The sequence below is a fragment of the Lacerta agilis genome, chromosome 1 (assembly GCF_009819535.1).
Source record: "Lacerta agilis isolate rLacAgi1 chromosome 1, rLacAgi1.pri, whole genome shotgun sequence".
NCBI classification, from domain to species: Eukaryota; Metazoa; Chordata; class Lepidosauria; order Squamata; family Lacertidae; genus Lacerta; species Lacerta agilis.
In genome coordinates this window covers 40922745-40942634 of record NC_046312.1, presented here as the reverse complement: position 1 = coordinate 40942634, position 19890 = coordinate 40922745, and the positions used below count along the sequence as shown (strand labels likewise).

The window sequence follows — 19890 nt, the reverse complement described above, 5'->3', positions numbered from 1 at the left end:
GACTTACCAAAAGCATTCCCTTCATAACGGTTTTGGAATTCGCTATTGTGAAGCGAGAAGAGAAAGGATGCTATTCTGAAAATTTAGTAATTAAAAACAAGACATATGAAACCTAAATCCGTAAGGGGAAAACTGACCAAAGAGAATGGAAAAATAGGAATTGAATGTTTTCCTGATTTCAGAGGAAAGGCCTTGGTTATGATCCAAGCCTACTTGGAGTTTACTATAAAATTGGTTCCATTTTTGTGAAGAACTTTGCTGTTGAGGCAACACTACCGCTTGCATTAAGGACGGTGTACCAATGTTATGTCACTGCAAGGGGTTAGTTTTAAGAGACCTTGAGACGAGTCCTCAGATTGTAGAACGCAACAGTGGACATCTACCGGCGGGAGAAAAATCACCACAATCTTCTCTTCATATAATTTATTATCTTTGCAATATTTTCTATGAACATCTTATCCAGGTAAATGGGAAATCTCTGCAAAGTAACCCACCTTTTCAAGCATGCCAGTCTTCATTCTCATTGAATTAACAGCTTACTCACATGGCAAACCACCTTCTGTGTACTACGAGCTCCACAGTGGCTGCCTTGATTTTGCTGGGCACAACCATTTGCCCTCCAAGCTTCTCAGTGACACAGAGCTGCCTTTCAGAGTCTGCCAGCTTTTGCTGAAATAGCAAACCTTTATGGACATCTTCTCTTTTATCCCCTCCCATTTCACCTTCCTCCCCTTGTCTCTTCTCACACTCCATAGGCTCATTTTTGCTTTCGAGGACGACAATAGTTGGATGTTCGGTGCTCCCTCCGATCAAATTCATCATGGCTTTCCCTGAAAACCAAAACAGGAAGTGCAGGCAGTGTTTACTAAGAGTCTACTGTCATGCCAACCAGAATATCCTGCAGAAGTCATGGCGACTCTCACTCATTTATGGAGGTAAGAGGAGATCACAAGCGCTCCAATGAGCTGAGTAACAAGGTTTTGCAGGCATAGTCAGAAGTCTATGAACTGCTAGTATGAAAATTTAGGTTACTGGGCACGGCTGACAAACAGGAGGCCTCCAGCCGTTCCTTCAGATCCAACTCTGAAACTGCACTACAGGGGTGGGGATGCCTTCTCTGTAGGATTGTGAGCCACAGAAATGAGCAGAAAGGGGCCTGATCCACTGGCTGGATTATCTTGCACAAGCTCAATGGAAGGGAATAGAACTATGTGAGTACACATCACTGTCATCACCAGCAAATAAATTACTCTATTTCATGTATGTGGAGTGTTTGAAGTTTCGGCACCATAGTCTGAATGACAATTTTTCCCTCCATGCCCTACAAGAAGAGAACTGCAGAGAGCCAGTGGGGTATATAATAAGCCAAGTGGTGGACTTGAACTTTGGGCCAAACTACATGTTCACTTAGGTACGCAGCATAGAGCTACCCATTTCCCCTTAAATAATTGCAGGCATGAGAGTTTCTGGTTCTTAATGGAAATGCAGCTCATAGGGAGGGGAAGCTTCTCTATTCACTCTCCCACTTTGATTGGAATGGAGATTCCTTCCCTTCCCCAAATGCAGCTGGAAAATAAGTTCCCATTGGTGCAAAGGAGGAGTTTTTATCTACGACTCTCAGCAGCACAGAGCGCCTGATCTCCATTTCAGTTGTGGGATGTGTGTGTGAAGAGAGGACCTCTCCTCCCCAGGCTCTACCCTTGCAGCAGGAACCATGCTTCCCCCAAGCCTGTAACTATTTAAGAAAAGTCAATATAAACAAACTCATGTGACCACTTTAGACAGCCATGGCTCCCTACTCAAAGAAATCCCTTAGTGCTGAGAGTTGTTAGGAGACCCCTGTTTCCCTCGCGGAGCTACAGTTCCAAGTGGTTTTATCCACCAATCCCTCTTCCCAAGGAACTGTAGGAATTATATCTCTGTGAGGGAACAGCGGGGTCTCCTAACAACTCTCAGCACCCTTCGCAAACTACAGCTTCTCTGGGGTAAGCCGTGTTTAAAGTGGCAATGCAGTGCTTTAAATATACAGTGTGAATGTGGTCATGGTCTGGCCCTGAGAAAAACCTGGCTTCAAATCCCATGTAGTCATGATGCTCACTGGGTGCCTTTAGACACGACACCAGTTGTGTGGTCCTCGCAGGAGGCACTGCTGCTGAGGTCAGCGGAGCATTTCCCTCCAATTCCCCTCTTCGAAAACAGCCCTCAACTCCTGTCCCAGATGATTCACCCGTCCTTTTTAGAGAGTCACCTCCCCTTAGGGCCCAAGTCATGGGGATTGCTCTTTCAGGGCTAACCACTTTCTGCCGTGGGGCTCTTGCAACTCAGGAGCTTTGTTTCAGCCTCTTTGGCACACAGCTCTTCCTGCACACTCTAAAAAAAACATGCAGCAGATGATCACGCTACACAAGCAGCATGGAATGCTGGGATTTCCACCCTCCGCCCTGAGGTTCTTGCCATTACCGGAAGCATCGCTGGCAGTAGAGGTCGTCATCACAGGCGTGGCAGCGTAGGACAGCATCCTCGTTGCAGATGCAGCACCAGGGCAACTCTTCCTCGTCGCTGTCCGGTAAGACGAGAGGTTTAGCAACCGCTGGAGCTTTTCCCTAACGGGAAGGGTAATATGCATAGATATTGCAACAGAAACTCCAAGAGTACCTTCTGGTGTGAATGGGAAGCTGCATGACATATTGTCTTCACTGTATGCATTCTGCAAAATCCCTCCCACTACAACTTTGCACCAATTAGAAACCCAAACCCACTTATCTAAACAAAATAAAAAATAAAAAAATCCTTCCAGTAGCACCTTAGAGACCAGCTAAGTTTGTTCTTGGTATGAGCTTTCGTGTGCATGCACACTTCTTCTGAAGTGCATGCACACGAAAGCTCATATCAAGAACAAACTTAGTTGGTCTCTAAGGTGCTACTGGAAGGATTTTTTTTTTTTTTTACTATGGCAGACCAACACGGCTACCTACCTGTAACTCCACTTATCTAAATGAGTGCAGTATTTCTACATATATCATGTAATGTCCTCATTTCAGTTTTTTTTTAATTCCAGGTTTTTTTTAAAAAAAATTAAAAACAAACACACACCTTGCCTATGCATTATTTGTTTTTTGGGGAGATCAAGAGTGTAAGAGGAAAGATGTGATTGGCAGTCAGAGCACATAGGAGGGATGCTGTAGTTGTTTCCTGGATCGTAGATCCCACACTCAGCCGTGGGTTGGACTGCATGACCACCAAGTTCCCACCTTTATTATTCTAAGACTGGAGGCCAGCAGGTAAGAAACTGAACTAGATAGGGCACTTGACTCTGTTCCCTGTAGACCACAGCATTTTAAATATATGCTATGCACACACCTACATATATACACATTCTTTTTTTTGGAAATTTGAGATAACCACTGTGTTACTAATATGAACCATCAATTTCCTGCTTCAGGCCTCATCTTACCTGAGACAGTCCTCCTTTCATTCTAGGCCTACATTCCCTCGTCCTCACCACCCTGTACAATACGATGCTTGTGGTGTTAGCCCATGTTACGGGGCTGTTTTAAGGAATATACAAGGAATATACATGAAGCGCTTGAGACACCTGAAATGTCTGCGTAAATGCAAATATCTTACAGCCACAAGGACCAGAAACTCAAAAAAATTAAATAAAACTGAGCTGCTACAAACTCTGCTGCAGGCCCTAGAATACACTTCTAACCCTGGGCCATATTGGACACCTGTAGACAATGCAGAACAGCCCAAGCAATAAAGGAACAACCACTTTTGCTTGGTATAGGAATGGGCCCATCTGAAGCAGTGCGGCCTTGACGTGAGTTTTGTAAAGTCACAGAGGAAGCATGTGGAAGAACTGCTTGTTATTTCCCACATCAGCACCAGTCATGCTTGATTGCTGTTTACTTTAAAGTGCACACACAACTTCGGGCATCTCTTCTTGCTCACATAGACATCAAAACCTATATTTCTAGAAGAGGGCACCCATCAATTTTGCCTACAGCTGGAGGGCTTTGAATTGTTTGGCATAACACAGAACTAGGACACAGAGTGTGGCTCAGTATTAGCTGGCCTTCGAGGAGTCTATTTGTCTTTTGCTTCTCAGCTTAACCATTAGGCCCATGGGCATTTTTAAAATTTGTTTCCGTTTAGGTGCTATTTCGCACTATGGGATGACACCTAAACTAAAAAGGGCCTTGCTGGGATCAGCCTGAAACTGCACTGAGCACAGCAAAGTCAGAGAATGCCACACATATAGGCAGGGGGTACACATATCCCTAAACATTTGTGAATCTTTGTCCTTCTGTCCATTTACTGTATTTATTTTTCCTGATTTGAACTATAAAATGGTGATTTTATTGAGTCAAAATGAGAGTACCCCTAAACTTTTTTTGGGGGGGGGAGCTCTCCATATAGGATTGAATTGACTGCTCACCTGCTCAGGTTTCCTGGCTGGTTTCTGCTGGGCGGTCGCTGGTTGGGTGGATCGATCTGGAGAAATATTGAAACCGCTTGCTTCATCCAGAGCCGCCTCCTCAGTAAGCTGATGGCAGAAACAACAGCAGTTGAAACAAAAGATTTTTCTTCACACAAACCTTCCTCTCAGAAGCGGCTTTCTTCTACTGCTTCCTTAATCTTTGGTTTAGTAAACAAACATGCAGCCACCAGATTAACTATTGAGCAGGAAAGAAAGCAGCTTTACAAAGGGCATTTATGAACAAAAATACTATCACCAGTCATTAAATACACAGAGAGCACCTGGGTTCAAATTCCTACTCAGCTAATTTAATATCTCTAACCTACCTCACAGGTAGTTGTGGCTAGTAGCTCCTCTGGCTAGAAATTATGTAACAAAATCAATAATATGGATGCTCTTCCCTTTGACATTTGCATGGCTTGTCTTTCTGCCTCTCAAAACCCTTTTCAAAAGTCTCAAGCATGACAGCTTTTATTTTTATTATTTTTCTTACATCTATCTTTTCATCATTCTTTCATTGCTTCCACTGAGTAGCAAATATTTGTTCATATTACTACGTACTTCCTATTCCCCTCCCCTTGCTTCTCTGATATTGTGAGCCTGCAGAAAGAGACCATTGATTACAGAATGCTTTACTTTTGAGTAAACATGCATACGATTGCTGAACTGCTGCCATTGTGAGTTTTAGATTGTATTGCTTTTTTATGATGCCGTAAGCAGCCTTGGGTGGGCTATACCCCAAAAGGCAACCTATAAATGATTTTACAGATAAATAAAATTGCATTGCACAACTCCTACAGTTAATTGACTACAGCGGCTGTCGCATACATACTTTAATAGGAGTAAGTTTCATTTTAACTCTGAGCTGACATGCACAGGACTGCATTACATGATTTCTTTAATCGAGTGAAATCTCTACACATTACTCTACAAGGCTTATGGACTAATTTAGGAAAACCATTAGGAGCACACTCTGAGGATGGATTTACAACAAATATAAGAAGCTGGGCATAGCAGAAATCTTGTCTTTGTAGCAAGACAAAAGCAAGAGGCTTAACAAATGCAAAATTTAATTCCAATTACTATGGACCTGTTTCAAAACTCTCTGAATGGCTTCTTCTTCTTCTATTTCTTCATCACTATTGGGGAATCTGTAGTCATCCAAAGTCACTGCAAGAGAAAGAAGAGGAAACCGAGGAGCTAAAGATGCAATTCATCATCTTATGTTCCTTGCCCTCCTTTGCAGATTTGCTCTCCCTATGGGAAGATGGGTTTTTATTTTGTTCGCATTCTATAGCGTATTTCTAATCCCTGTAAAAGGGATGCGGGTGGCGCTGTGGGTTAAACCACAGAGCCTAGGGCTTGCTGATCAGAAGGTCGGCGGTTCGAATCCCCACGACGGGGTGAGCTCCTGTTGCTCGGTCCCTGCTCCTGCCAACCCAGCAGTTTGAAAACACATCAAAGTGTAAGTAGATAAATAGGTACCACTCTGGCAGGAAGGTAAACGGCGTTTCCGTGCGCTGCTCTGATTCGCCAGAAGCGGCTTAGTCATGCTGGCCACATGACCCGGAAGTTGTATGCCTGCTCCCTCAGTCAGTAAAACGAGATGAGCACCGCAACCCCAGAGTCGTCCGCGACTGGACCTAACAGTCAGGGGTCCCTTTACCTTTAATCCCTGTAAAGCTGGAGAGATAATAAAGGACCGCCTGATAGCATGTACCACTAATACACCCCAGCCTGGTGTATTCTTAGAAGAATAAAAGCTGTTCCCTGGTCACTTCTGTTCCATCATCAGATAGGCAGATATTTGGTGCCTTTGGGCTCAAGTAAGCTATCCATCCTCTTCCTTTTCTGGTCTTGTTTCCCTAGCAGCCAATCCTTCTTGTTCAGCCCAAGTTCTCTAGGCTGATCGTTCTTTATGGTAGAGTCCCAGGAGAAACATGTTACTTTTGGGTTCCAGTCAGTAGGATTTCTAAAGACATCCAGGATCCCCCTCCTTCCATCATCAGTGGAGGCAAAGCTAACTCTAGGTGTGGCTTATGGATGACAGGTTACTTTATGTACCCCATTGACAGCAGCTTCGTTTGCAGACTTTAACAGCAGATACTTTTTAGGTGGAAAAGTTCCACACCCTCACCCTCAAAGGCAAAAGATTAGGCCAAGGTATTGTCTTTCCTTCAGTTAGTTGGGAACCCTAGTGGTCAACGTGAGAATGCAGTTATTGATTACAGAGGGAGCACAAAGCTACTGTGCGGCTGACACAGTTGCACAGGCTGCAATATTTTCTAACACTTGGGATTACTTGAAGGAATAGTGTGTATATTTTATTTTATTATAATAATATTCTGCAAAGGTATTTGTCTGTTTGATACACATTTGGACACCTCTTAAGGTATCATAAATCACATTCTGAAAGGGGGCTCCTGAGATCAAGGAGCACGTTTTCAATCTATGGTTCGAAAAAAATGGAAGACCATTTTCTTCAAATTCCTGAGCAATGCTAGGCACCCAGGGGTGAATAAATATGAGAGAAGACCAGGCCCCTGGCAAATGCCCAAGGCTGGAGAAAACACAGCTAAGTACTGAATTTTTCTACAGGCTTTCTATATGCAAATCAGGCTTTGTTTAAACAGTTTCGCTTGTGAAAGAAACTAAGGGTTTTTGTTACAAGTTAGCTCCGAGCTATCCACCAATACCAATTACTTGTTCCTTAAAAAAAACCATAATCCCAGCACCAGGAAACAGTCATTTTTTTCGACAATTGTTTCTGAGGCACATTCCCACCAGCCAACAAGGAAAATGTAAGAACGTAAGAAGGGTCTGCTGGATCAGGCCAGTTGCTCATTTAGTCCCACATCCTGTTCTCACAGTGGCCAACCAAATACAGTCAAACCTTGGTTCTTGAACAGCTCCGTTTTCGAATGTTTTGGCTCCTGAATGCCGAAAACCTAGAAGTAAATGCTCTGGTTTTTGAACATTTTTCAGAAATTGAGCGTCCAACATGGCTTCCGCTTGAGTGCAAGAAGCACTTGCAACTAATCAGAAGTTGCACCTCAGTTGTCAAACGTTTCTGAAGTCAAATGTCTTCCGGAACGGATTACATTTGACAACCAACCTTTGACTGTATTCCACGGAGAAGCCTGCAAGGAGGACCCAAGAGCACTAGCACTCTCTCCCCCTCTTAAGGAAATAGAGTGGCTGTTTTTCTGCTTACCGTACTTTAATATCCCATGTTACACACCTTTCTCAGGATCTTGGCCTTTTAGTGCAGCCAATCGCTTGGCTACTTCTAGAATCTTCTCCTGCCTGGTGTTGTCTTCCCTCAGCTCAGTCGCCGCCGACGCCAGCAATCTATTCTTCTCCTCCTCCAACTGTTTGGGATCCATATCACCAACGCCACCAATGCTGTCGGTTCGATTTAAGTCATTTAAAGTCTGGGTCCTAACTTCTGGAAAAGCAGAGACTTAGGGTGAATTCAGAAATATATGGCCATTTCACGATGACTGCAACCTTAAATTGATGCACGCAGCACAAACCTCACAGACCAAATGCGGCAGACAGAACATTTATTATCTGGCTCCCACATCACCATAAACACAGTGCTATTTCAGTCTGCAATGTCTATCACCCCATGAAAAGGATTGTGGTTGCTGCAAGAACATATAAGAACTAGAACCCAGCAAATAAAACACATCCAATCAGTAAAGGTAAAGGACCCCTGGTGGATTCTGTACTTCATAAAACTTCAAAACCCTATTAGTAAGAGAACGATAATAGGTAAAAAGGTATAGGACCCCTGGACAGTTAAGTCCAGTCAAAGGTGACTATGGGGTTGCGGCGCTCATCTCGCTTTCAGGCCAAGGGAGCAGCTGTTTGTCCACAGACAGCTTTCCTGGTCATGTGGCCAGCATAACTAAACTGCTTCTGGTGCAACGGAACACTGTGACGCCGTTTACCTTCCTGCTGCAGTTGTACTTATTTATTTCTTGCACTGGCGTGCTTTCGAACTGCTAGGCTGGCAGGAGCTGGGACAGAGCAACGGGAGCTCACTCCGTCACGCAGATTTGAACCACCGACGTTCTGACTGGCAAGCCCAAGAGGCTCAGTGGTTTAGACCACAGCGCCACCCCCATCCTATGAAATAGATACTTGAAAGAAGGAACTGATGAGCCAGTGTGGTGCAGTGGTTAAGAGCGGCTCCCAAACGCCACAAACCCAGAAGTAAGTGTTCCAATTTGCGCACGTTTTTTGGAAGCCGAACGTCCGACGCGGCTTCCGCTTAAGTGTAGGAAGCTCCTGCAGCCAATCGGAAGCCGTGCCTTGGTTTTTGAACAGTTTCAGGAGTCCAACAGACTCCTGGAATGGATTAAGTTTGAGAACCAAGGTACCACAGCAAAATGAATAAAAACATGTCAACCAAAAAATGACACTGTGCACCATGACTCTGATCAAAGTACTCATACTGCTCTCGTACTGTAACTAAAGAGATCACGGCAAACAAAGAAGTATATATGGAAGAAGAAGAAGAAGAAGAAGAAGAAGAAGAAGAAGAAGAAGAAGAAGAATTTGGATTTGATATCCCACTCAAAGCGGCTAACATTCTCCTTTCCCTTCCTCCCCCACAACAAACACTCTGTGAGGTGATTGGGGCTGAGAGACTTCAGAGAAGTGTGACTAGCCCAAGGTCACCCAGCAGCTGCATGTGGAGGAGTGGAGACACGAACCCGGTTCCCCAGATTACGAGTCTGCCGCTCTTAACCACTACACCACACTGGCTCTCAGAATTGTATGGAAACAATTCAAAGAACCTTGTCTTCATTTATATACCGTACATTATTTAACTGGGACCTGCAGCAAGGAGTAAATGTTGGGTGATGTGCTTGAGTGAGTGATTATGCTGTAGTGTAATGGATGTATTGATCTATAGCAGTGGTGCCCTTTGAGGTCTTGAGGTGTACCTGCTTGTTCCTCCATTTTAAATGAACTTGGGGGGCGGGGAGAGAGAGACTGAGCAGATTTAAAACAAGACAGGGACCTTGTGGCGTAACTCCTGAGCCACCGCTCTCATCAATGGCAACTTCCTCAGACATCTGGTTCAGCAGGTCATCTGACTGCTCAGTTTGCGTCCTGGCATTAGGGGCCTCGTGTACCTAACAGGAGAAAGGAAAACAGAAAGGGATTGCACAAGTTACATCGGAATTCCCAAACTTTCAAGTTCCCTGACCACTTGATGAGTTTAGAAAGTTGCCATCGACCTCCACCCGAATTCTTAGGAGAGCAAAAGAAATAAAGGGGTGGCCTTGAGAAGCAGCTAAGCGGAGCCCTGAAGAAAAGTGAGGCTTTTTAAAGGTTCACTGAAGTTTCCCAAATGCAACTTGCTTTTAAATATTTGGGGGTCAGTTGAGGAGTGTTATAATTAGTCTTTTAACACTGTAAAAAAAAAAATTTACAACTGAAACTCTGCACTTACATACATTTTATTTTTTGCAAAAGAGCACGGTCTGAGAATCCTGTTACACTGTGGAATCATCTTGTTAAATACAGAAATTCCTCAATGGCAAGCGCATTCATTGGCTCTCTGAACATGCCCTTGCTCAATAGTTTGTAATTAAATTTATTTTTCACATCGTACCTTATAAATTCCTTTTCCACCCCAGGCCCTTTTGGACCCCCAGATCTTTAGTCACCCCCGCACAGTCCCATCAACCCCAGAGGGTCAATGTTGACCACTTTTCTCAAACCTAAGTTATACAATCAATGGAAGGAGCCCAGAGGTTCAAAACTAAAAGAAAGGGGCCCAGCCACAACAACTTCCCAAATGTCTCAAAGGGCCCAGGGACATTTCTATTCTTTCACACCAACCTAATATACCCAATCTTATTTTCAGGGTGCCAGACAACAGATATAGCCTGTCTCTGAGGCAAACGGCCTTGAACAGAGATAGCACAGTGAAAACCAACACCTGCTCTCTCTCAGCCTTCGAACACAGCTGAGAACTTGAAACACTAGACTGTACCAGAATGTCCCTGGTGGATTCTGTACTTCATAAAACTTCAAAACCCTATTAGTAAGAGAACGATAATAGGTAAAAAGGTACAGGACCCCTGGACAGTTAAGTCCAGTCAAGGGCGACTATGGGGTTGCGGCGCTCATCTCGCTTTCAGGCCGAGGAAGCTGGTGTTTGTCCACAGACAGCTTTCCAGGCATTGTGGCCAGCATGAGTAAACCGCTTCTGGCGCAACGGAACACTGTGACAGATACCAGAGTACACGGAAACGCTGTTTACCTTCCCACTGCAGTGGTACCTATTTATCTACTTGCACTGGCGTGCTTTCAAACTGCTAGATTGGTAGGAGCTGGGACAGAGCAACAGGAGCTTACCCCGCCGTGCGGATTTGAAGTGCCGACCTTCTGATCGGCAAGCCCAAGAGGCTCAGTGGTTTAGACCAGTAGCCATGGCCAAATTAATTTCTCAACATAGCCTATCTCACAGTTATTACATTAGGTTGGTGTTAGACCACAGCGCCACCCACGTCCCTTGACAATACTCATGTGGCAGCTAGAAACAGAATCTGCAAAAGAGCGGAACCTGTGGCCCTCCAGATATTGTTGGACTACAATTCCCAGCATCCCTATTCACTACCATGCTGGCTTGGGCTGATAAAAACTGGAGTTCAATAACATCTTTAGGACCACCAGTTCCTTATCCCTTGGAAATTATATACAGTGGTACCTTGGTTTAAGAACTTAATCCATTCCGGAAGTCCGTTCTTAAACCAAAGCGTTCTTAAACCAAGGCATGCTTTCCCATAGCAGCGGGGGACTCAATTTACAAATGGAACACACTCGACAGGAAGCAAAACATGTTCTGCTTCCAAGGCAAAGTTCACAAACCAAAACATCTACTTCTGGGTTTGCAGCGTTCTTAATCCAAGTTGTTCATAAACTAAGCCAAGGTACCACTGTATATTTATATGCACACACACAGAGAGAGAGAGAAATCTTACTGGTTTTGAAGCTGGAGGGGGGAGTGTTCTGCCCTGCAAGGCTGCCAGCCGATTTTCCATCTCCTGGGCTGATGGAATGGGTCTTGCAGGGTCATCTTTCAGTGCTGCCAGCCTAGACTCTATCTCAGCCTGAGATGGAATGGACTCTGTTCAATTAAGAACAATCTTGTTTTACTAAGAGAGCCTTTCGTTGTCTTACTAAGAGGCTTTCATAACTTTCTTGCCTTGCATTAAAACAGATAGGCAAGTATTTCCCCCTCCACCCCCGCTCCAGCCATCATATCGACTAGACCCAGAGGATACCGAGAACCACCTGTGATACTGGAATAAAACATTTCCCTTCTCCGCCCCCACCGCATCATTCCCAAGCCTGTGCATGTTCAGTGCCCTGCTGTTTGGATAAAGCTTAAGTAACAGACAACAATTGATGCACTGTGTGCTATCTCTGCAGGCAGGACAAAGAGCTATTCAGGACACAGAAGCTCCACCTGCTGACCACTGGAGGGCCTTCCCATTCAGTCTGAGGTTTCCATCAGACACTGTTCACATATCAAGCAATGCTGCTTCAGAGAACTCAATCGCCAGAAACTAAACAATGAATAGAAGTTCCTTTCAACCGCCCACAAGAATATTTATAATGCCTGCCAAATGTCAGGTGCTTGCCTTGTGTAGCAATCCCAGGGACACACTAATTAGACATAGCCCTGCCTAAGTATCACACAGATGCGGGCTGGATTCAGACCATTGTTAGTCTCTGGTGCCTTCCTTTCAGCACCTTCAAATGGAAGGTAGCTAAAGCGGCATCCAACAGCAGCACAACGGCCTGCAAAAGGAAGCGTCGAAGAGGTATATGCACACAGAGGTCATCAACCCAGAGCATATAGCAATATATCAACTAACTGTGCAATTCCATTAAGTACTGCCTCAAAAGTAAGTTCTATTATGAGCTGCAAGCCATGATCAAACCTAGGTTACAGCTTGTCCAAAGCAAAACAAATCACAAGGCCAGGTTTGTACAACAAACCATGGCTTAGTTGACAGCACTGCAGCAGGATCGGAGGAAGAGCAAAGTGGCTACAATCTCCTCTCCAGGAACCAGTGTGTTCACACTCAGCCATCGTTTAGCGTAGCATTATGTGCAAACTGGATCAGTGTGTGACGGATCTATTGTGCAAATAAACGGTGAAGGTAACTGGCTCACAACCTTGCCATCGTTGGTTTTCCCCCCACACTGCTGCAAGCACATGTTGGCTGTAAAGCTAAGGACAAGCCTTCCCTTCCATTTGCAAGGCTGGGAATTCATTTTTTAAATTCTGTTTTATGTTGCGTCTAAAGCAGGCTTTCCAGGGGTGATAAGAGCGAATTGACTCCAAAAATAGTACACAGCTTACTGGGTTTTGTTTCCTTCTTGAGCCTCTCCAGTCTCTCTGCTAGAGCTCGATCCTCTTTTGATAGACCTTGATATCTGGAGCCTGCTTGGCTTTGGGACTTCAACAAACCCTTCTGGAGTCCCTGAGGCCGGTTCTGCTTGGCTTCAAGGGCTGCTACACGCCTGCAGAAAGAGCAACCAGGAGGAGTTACAGCAGGGTTTTTGTTTCGTTTTTAGGGGAAATAATAATTCTGAAATCATATTTCATGTGCTTCTCTAGAGGTTTGGCCACACCCACCCACACCATTTGGAGCATCAGCTGACTACTTGCATGCACAAAACAAACACTACAGATGGAATCACCCCACCAAGTAAAACACAGTCCTGTTTCCCAAGCCCATTCACATGTTCAGTCAGAGTCGTGAAATATTGAGCAATCAAGTAGTACATAGGCATGAGTGAATTGGTCCTAAGCAACGGGTAATTTTAGATGAAGGGCATGCAGCGACTATGGAAAACTGCCTTCTCTCATCGTATGAGTGGAAATCACAGCTGCTCCAATAAGAAACAAGAACTACCATTTCAACAGCAAAGCAGTGCTAGATGAGGTTGAGAAAACAATTTTGACTTCCCACCTTTTACATTAGGGCTTCGAATCCTGACACAAACTAGAGGACGAGAACATTACAGGTGTCTGATTAATACCTAGAGCTAATGGTGGCAGTTCAGAACAAAGACTTGGATCTGTAAAATGAGCAAACGTATACACCCTTGTTTGCAACTTACACCAAGGATATGGAATAAAACCAGCTAGATTGTTATTTGCGTGCCAGATCCAGGTGCTCTTGGGGGAAACTGATTTTCTATATCTATTTCAATTGGGGTTTAGGTCTGGTTTTGGCACAGAAATTGCTTTGGTTGCCCTGTATGATGACATCTGTTGGGAGAGAGACAAGGACAGTGGCCCCCTGTTTGTGGAATACCCTCCCCAGGGAGATTCAGCTGGCGCCTTCATTATACACCTTTAGGCGCCAAGTGAAAACATTCCTCTTCAAGGCCTTTGGCTGATTAACATCTGATACCCTTTTAAATGTGTTGTGAGGGGGGGTGAGGGGAAGGGAGTTATTAGATTGCTTTTGTTCTTGTTTTTATTACGTATGTGGTGTTTTATATCTTGTATTATAATATTTTTGTGTGGTGAACCGCCTCAGGACTTGTGGATGAAGGGCGGTATAAAACTTTTAATGATGATAATAAATTGACATCTGCATGAAACTACTGAATAGGATTATCTGGAGTTTTGCAGTACATTGTCAGCACCGGTCTACTTCTCATTCACATCGGAAGAGCTGGACCAATGTCTTGCCTTGGTCACAGACTGGATGAAAGCCAACAAACTGAAGCTCAATCCAGATAACATTGAGACACTGTTAGTGGGCTCTTCCCTCAACTAAATGGATGGGAGTTTGCCTGCTTTTAAGGGGGTTACACTTCCTCTGAAGGAGCAGGTACATAGCTTGGGGTATTTCTGGATCCGCTGCTGTTGCTTGAGGCCTAAGTGGCCTCAGTGCCGCAGAGTGCCTTCCATCAGCTTCAGCTGGTAACCCAGCTGCACCCCCTTCTGGATAGGAATAGCCTAACTTCAGTCATCTATGATCTGGTAACCTCTAGGTTAGATTACTGCAATGCAGAGGGAGGCCTCTGAAGACGGTTCAAGAACTTCAGCTGGTTGACCACTAGGGAAAGATAGTTTGAGCATATTACACCAATCGTGACCCAACTGCACTGGCTGACAATTTTGGGGCCCAATTCAAAATGCTGTTTTTGACCTATAAAATCTTAAATGGCTCAGGTCCGCCTCTCCTCATATGAAGCAATGTGGACCCTGTGATCATAATCTTAGGCCCTTCTTTGTGTGCCTCCTTCACTAGATGTCCAGAGGGTAGAAACACAAGAACAGGCCTTTCCTGTGGTGGCTCCTTGCTTGCAAATGCTCTCCCCAGGGAGGCTCGCCTGGCGTCTTCATTACATATATTTAGGCACCAGGCAAAAACATTTCTCTTTAACCAGGTCTTTGGCTTTGGCATCCTTTTACGGGACGGGGTTATTGGTTTTGTTTTTGCTCTCATTTTTATTATTTATTTTGTGTTCTCACTTGGTATTTTTATGCTGTGAATCATCCTGTGATCTTCAGATGAACAGCAGTATACAAATTTAATAGATGATAGATAGATAGATAGATTAGATTAAATAGAACTCACTTTTTATAGTTCTCTGGTGGAGACCATTTAGCTGCATTTGACTGAGGTGAGCCGCTGTAAAGCAAAAGGAGAAATGTCACAATGGCAGAACATAAATCCTTTCTTAATCATGGCAGGACATGCCCTCAGACAGAACCCCATCTTGCCTTGCCTTCGATCCTATGAGAAGTCCCGGGTATAACACCAATCTATTTCTGCCTCAAAAGCAGCAGGGGAGATCGGAAGGCTGTTTGTTGATCCTGCCTCTTTAGCTTGCATCTGAAGAATTGCCTGACTGAAGGCACCCATCAAAGTACACAGAAAACTAGACGCGAAGGAGAAAGGTCCCAGCCTAAACTTCAGCCTGACATGCCAGTTTTCTAACAAGCCTCAGCGATTTCACTAAGTCTACTCCAAGGGTGAGGAACCTCAGCCCCAGGGACAAAACGTAGCACTCACTGGATGTGCTCCATTCCCTCCCTGAATGCTTTTGCCTGGATAGAACATGTCCCTCAACTGGAATAATGCTGCTAGCTTGCATGGATGGAGAGACAGGGAGGGGTGTAGAAATTTCTGACTTTTGCATTGCTGGAATGTAGCCAGCAATGTAGCCAGTAGTAAAGAGTAAGAGACACATCTGTTGCGCCAACCACTTTTGTCTCTGCCTGAAAAACTTCCTTAGTCTAGAAAGACCCTTGCAGCATCATATGGACCTCATTGTTGTGGGGAATGCCCACCTAGGCTGTAGAAGTGCTGGAATGGCAAGTCCCCCCACAGGAAATGTCCTGTGTTGCCTTCATAAGAGAAAAGCGCGAGAACCCCTCAATCAGAACCACAGCTCTGGTTTCTTACCTTGTTAATTCCCCATGGCATTGCTTGCAGACCTTCTGCTGTGTGTTTCCACAATGGGGGACGACAGCACTGAATCCCAGGCAGCCTGAGCAAAACGCTCGCCCGCATTTCTTACATCCACACTGAGAGAGGAAGGGAAGAGGAAAAGGAAGGAAGTGCTCTCAACTCCCTGCTGCAAATGATTCCAAGAAGTCTGAATGACTCTTTCTTGGAAAGGGTTCACAAAGGGGATGCTTCCACATCAAAACATTATAGCCTTCTTCGATCATTTTCTACCTTTTGAAAGCAAACAAATTTCTGTGAATGCAGAAAGTGTTTGCTAACAGTATTTCAGCAAGCCAAACCGGACACATGCTTTAGTGATATTTGTTTTAAATGTTTTCCTGCTTTTATCTTTGATTTTAATGATGGGTTTATCCATATTTGTTTTTAACATGGTTTGTAAATTTTAGTTATGCTTTATGACTAACTGGTTTATGACTGAACCTGTGTTGTTGTTGTTTGCTTATACTTTTTCTAAATAAATAAATAGCATAACATAAATACTTCCCATAAAACACATTAAATGAACCTTTGTTTACTAAATCTGTACTCAAAGATATCAATCTTAATTTCAGCCATTCCACACATTATGTAGCTTGCAGACCTTTGCAACCAAACTCAATGACCAAAAGAAAATCCTGGATCTCTGGTGAATGTTCTTTTTATACATACAAGATTCCAAACATATGTTTGCTTCACCCACACCTTACATTTTTAAGTAAACACTACAGAGCACGCCTACTCATTCAGAAATTTCCCACAGTGACACTCACTCCCATGTAACTGTACACAGTTTTGCACCCTTACAGATCTTGGGGGAAAAAATTCCTTCCAGTAGCACCTTAAAGACCAACTAAGTTTGTTCTTGGTATGAGCTTTCAGGTGGATGCACACTTCTTCAGATACACTGAAACAGAAGTCACCAGACCCTTATATATAGTGAGAGGGTGGGGAGGGGTATTACTCAGAAGGGTGGTGGGAATGGGTCATTGGCTGATAATTGCTCATCTTCTAACATTGCGTATGCCATCAAATGCCAACAGTGCCCTTCAGCTCTCTATATTGGACAAACAGGCCAAACCCTACGCCAAAGGATAAATGGACACAAATCTGACATCAGGAATCACAAGACAGAGAAACCAGTAGGAGAACACTTCAATCTCCCAGGACATTCTATACAAGATCTCAAAGTAGCTGTCTTATTACAAAGGAATTCCAGAAATAGACTGGAAAAAGAAGTTGCTGAATTGCAACTTTTCACCAAACTTAAAACCTTGGAGAGACCTGGTCTGAATAGAGACATTGGATTCTTATCTCATTATCATTAGCTTATCTCAAGCTATTTTTAGCCATCTCACCCCTTGCTTTTTCCTGCAAGGCCAATTGCAGTCGTTAACAGTCGTCAACAGGTTTACCTCACCTATCAGCCAATGACCCATTCCCACCACCCTTCTGAGTAATACCCCTCCCCACTCTCTCACTATATACAAGGGTCTGGTGACTTCTGTTTCAGTGTATCTGAAGAAGTGTGCATGCACACGAAAGCTCACACCAAGAACAAACTTAGTTGGTCTTTAAGGTGCTACTGGAAGGAATTTTTTAATTTTTTATTTTGTTTGGCCAGCACGGCTACCTACCTGTAACTGGCGATATTGGATATTTATTTTATTTTATATATTTATATTCCATTTAATGCAAGAACAGTCTTTAAGTGGTTTACAAAATATTTTATTATATATTTAAACAATGAAATGAAAGTAAAACAATACAATACTGTATTGAAAAGGTGTATAAAAAAGCATAATATATGCTTGTGGAATCTGACAAGTATTCATGGACAGTTCTAATTCTTACTTTGCAAAGTCAACATAGAAACAACATTTTCACCCTTTCACACCATACCCCAAACTTCTGAGGGTGGAGGAATTAGCAAGAGAGCCCCCTCTGCCTATCTTAGCACCTATACACTTTACAGCTGTAGAAAACAGAAAATTGGGGCAAAAGAAAGTGATTTGCTGAAGACCTACCTCATCCAGTAAATTAATGACAGGAGGCGATTAAACAACTGACACATCATTAAAATAACTAAAATTTGAGCAAGTGCACCTGTTACAAACGACTGGAAGCCTGAGTTCTAGTGGAACATTTTGGAATAATAATTCCAAGTTCTACTCTTCAAGCTCTCCTTTCTCAAGACAAAGACAATTAGTGGAGAAAACCATACCTGTTTCTTGAAGACAGTAAACTTCGATGCACAGCCATAACATCTGCTATCCATCATGTCAGGTGAGGTGGCACACTCAGTCTTCAAAAATGTACAAATGGAGACACATGATTCTATTCTGTCTGCTACCTCAACTTTCTTCCTCTTTCAGAGAGAGACCAGACAATAAGAGAGACGGTACAGTTATGGAATGTTAGCAATGGACCACTGAAAACATGCCATACTATGGAACCTGAGGTTCATGCAGTCTGAAGAAAATGTGAGGATCTGGTCCTTACTTAACCTTAACAGCAATGGTTGCCACTGAAATGTTCTTAAATCAAAGGAAAGGAAAACAGACACTACACTTCTTCTATAAATATCCTTTCTGAGGTGTGACCCATCCAAATTTAAAGGAGAAAATCATTGGTCTCCTAGAAGGCAGAATTCTAGATTTCAGCACTATCAGTTTCAGATGAAAACAGTGCCCCCAAAACAGTGTGTAATGGGTCGCTCACCCCATGAGTTCCCATTATCATCATCACAGATGGCAAACACAGCCATCTACAATGTGAGAAAGGTGGCTGGCAATGTACATTTTTGAAGAGGAGTGACTCATCACTTTCCCAGGCCACTAGCACATTACCCACCACCAAAAAGTAGCATCCTACAGGCAACCTTTACAAATAAGAAGAGGTTACACTTTCCTTCCACACTCCAAGGCTTTTAGATAGGATCACAGAACAGTTATAGATCCACTTATTTCCGCAATACTGTATGTACTGTAAAATGCAGATGCGGCTGGGATGACACATGGACATGCGAACACCCAGAGAAATTTCCCACCTGGTACACATCTCGCAACAGCAAAACATTTCAATCTTTTTTGAAGACCAGGAATGCCAGCCCCCATCTTATTCATGGCACCCACTTTTATTTATTTATTTAAAAAAAAACAACCCACACATTTCAGGTATCTCTCCTTCCGTCTTCCTCCGCCTTCTCTCCCCCCCTCTCCTTCCTCTCACTCCCTCGTTAAAATAAAAAAGGCAAAAAAATGGAAAATGGAAAGGATGATGGAGAAAGCTCTGGAGCAACCCACCTTAGGCTGACCCGGGGCGTCATCCAGCAGATTCACATGACCCAGCAGTCGAAGGCAAATGCTCTACCACCGCGGAACTCGACGGCCGTTTTACCATAGAAGAACGAAACAACAACCCGCCAGGCAAAACACCTCGGTCCCAAATCTGGAAACCCAACGCCCAGCTGCACAACACGACACAGCCTCTCTGGGCGCCGGGAGGGCGAGAAGGCTGGAAGCAAAGCAAGGCAGAAGACGCCTCCACCTCCCCGCCAGACAACGATGAGCAGAACCTCACTAATAGCAACGTCCACTGGCCCGGCTCGGTAATACTCACTATAGTGCAAGAAACGCGCGGTGCGGCGAAAGTCCCACTCCCATCACCCCGGACAGATCTTCTCCGGCAAGAGGAAGGAACGGGGAAGAACTACATTTCCCAAGAGCCCACGGGGCCTCTCCGCCCCCCTCTTTCCCTTGCGCGGTGTCTCCTGGGAGCTCTCGCGGTTCCCCCCACCAGCCTTTCTAGGTCCGAGGCATGACGGGAATCGTAGTTCTGGCCACACCAGCGAAGGGGAACTGCTGAGGAGGGAAAGACTACGTTTCCCAGCAGCCT

At 44.2% G+C, this 19890-nt stretch overlaps 1 protein-coding gene across 5 annotated transcripts; it reads right to left on the bottom strand.

Annotated features, from left to right (window-relative positions):
• Positions 1-408: 408 nt before the first annotated feature.
• Positions 409-19712, bottom strand: ZFYVE19 (zinc finger FYVE-type containing 19). Of its 5 annotated transcripts, none has more exons than XM_033145413.1 (12): positions 19615-19712; positions 18218-18361; positions 15952-16073; positions 15121-15174; positions 12882-13042; positions 11491-11636; positions 9519-9633; positions 7725-7931; positions 5574-5653; positions 4442-4549; positions 2461-2603; positions 409-830 (listed from the first exon to the last, which is right to left on the bottom strand). In XM_033145413.1, the coding sequence occupies exons 2-12, from the start codon at positions 18272-18274 to the stop codon at positions 758-760; spliced, it is 1266 nt and encodes a 421-aa protein (XP_033001304.1). In that variant the 5' UTR covers positions 18275-18361; positions 19615-19712; the 3' UTR covers positions 409-757. The 5 variants fall into 5 exon arrangements, with proteins under 5 accessions (XP_033001304.1, XP_033001315.1, XP_033001322.1 ...); XM_033145424.1 differs by having other exon boundaries at positions 18218-18298; positions 19615-19697; XM_033145431.1 differs by lacking the exon at positions 19615-19712 and adding an exon at positions 19299-19460 and having other exon boundaries at positions 7725-7928.
• Between the last annotated feature and the right edge of the window lie 178 nt (positions 19713-19890).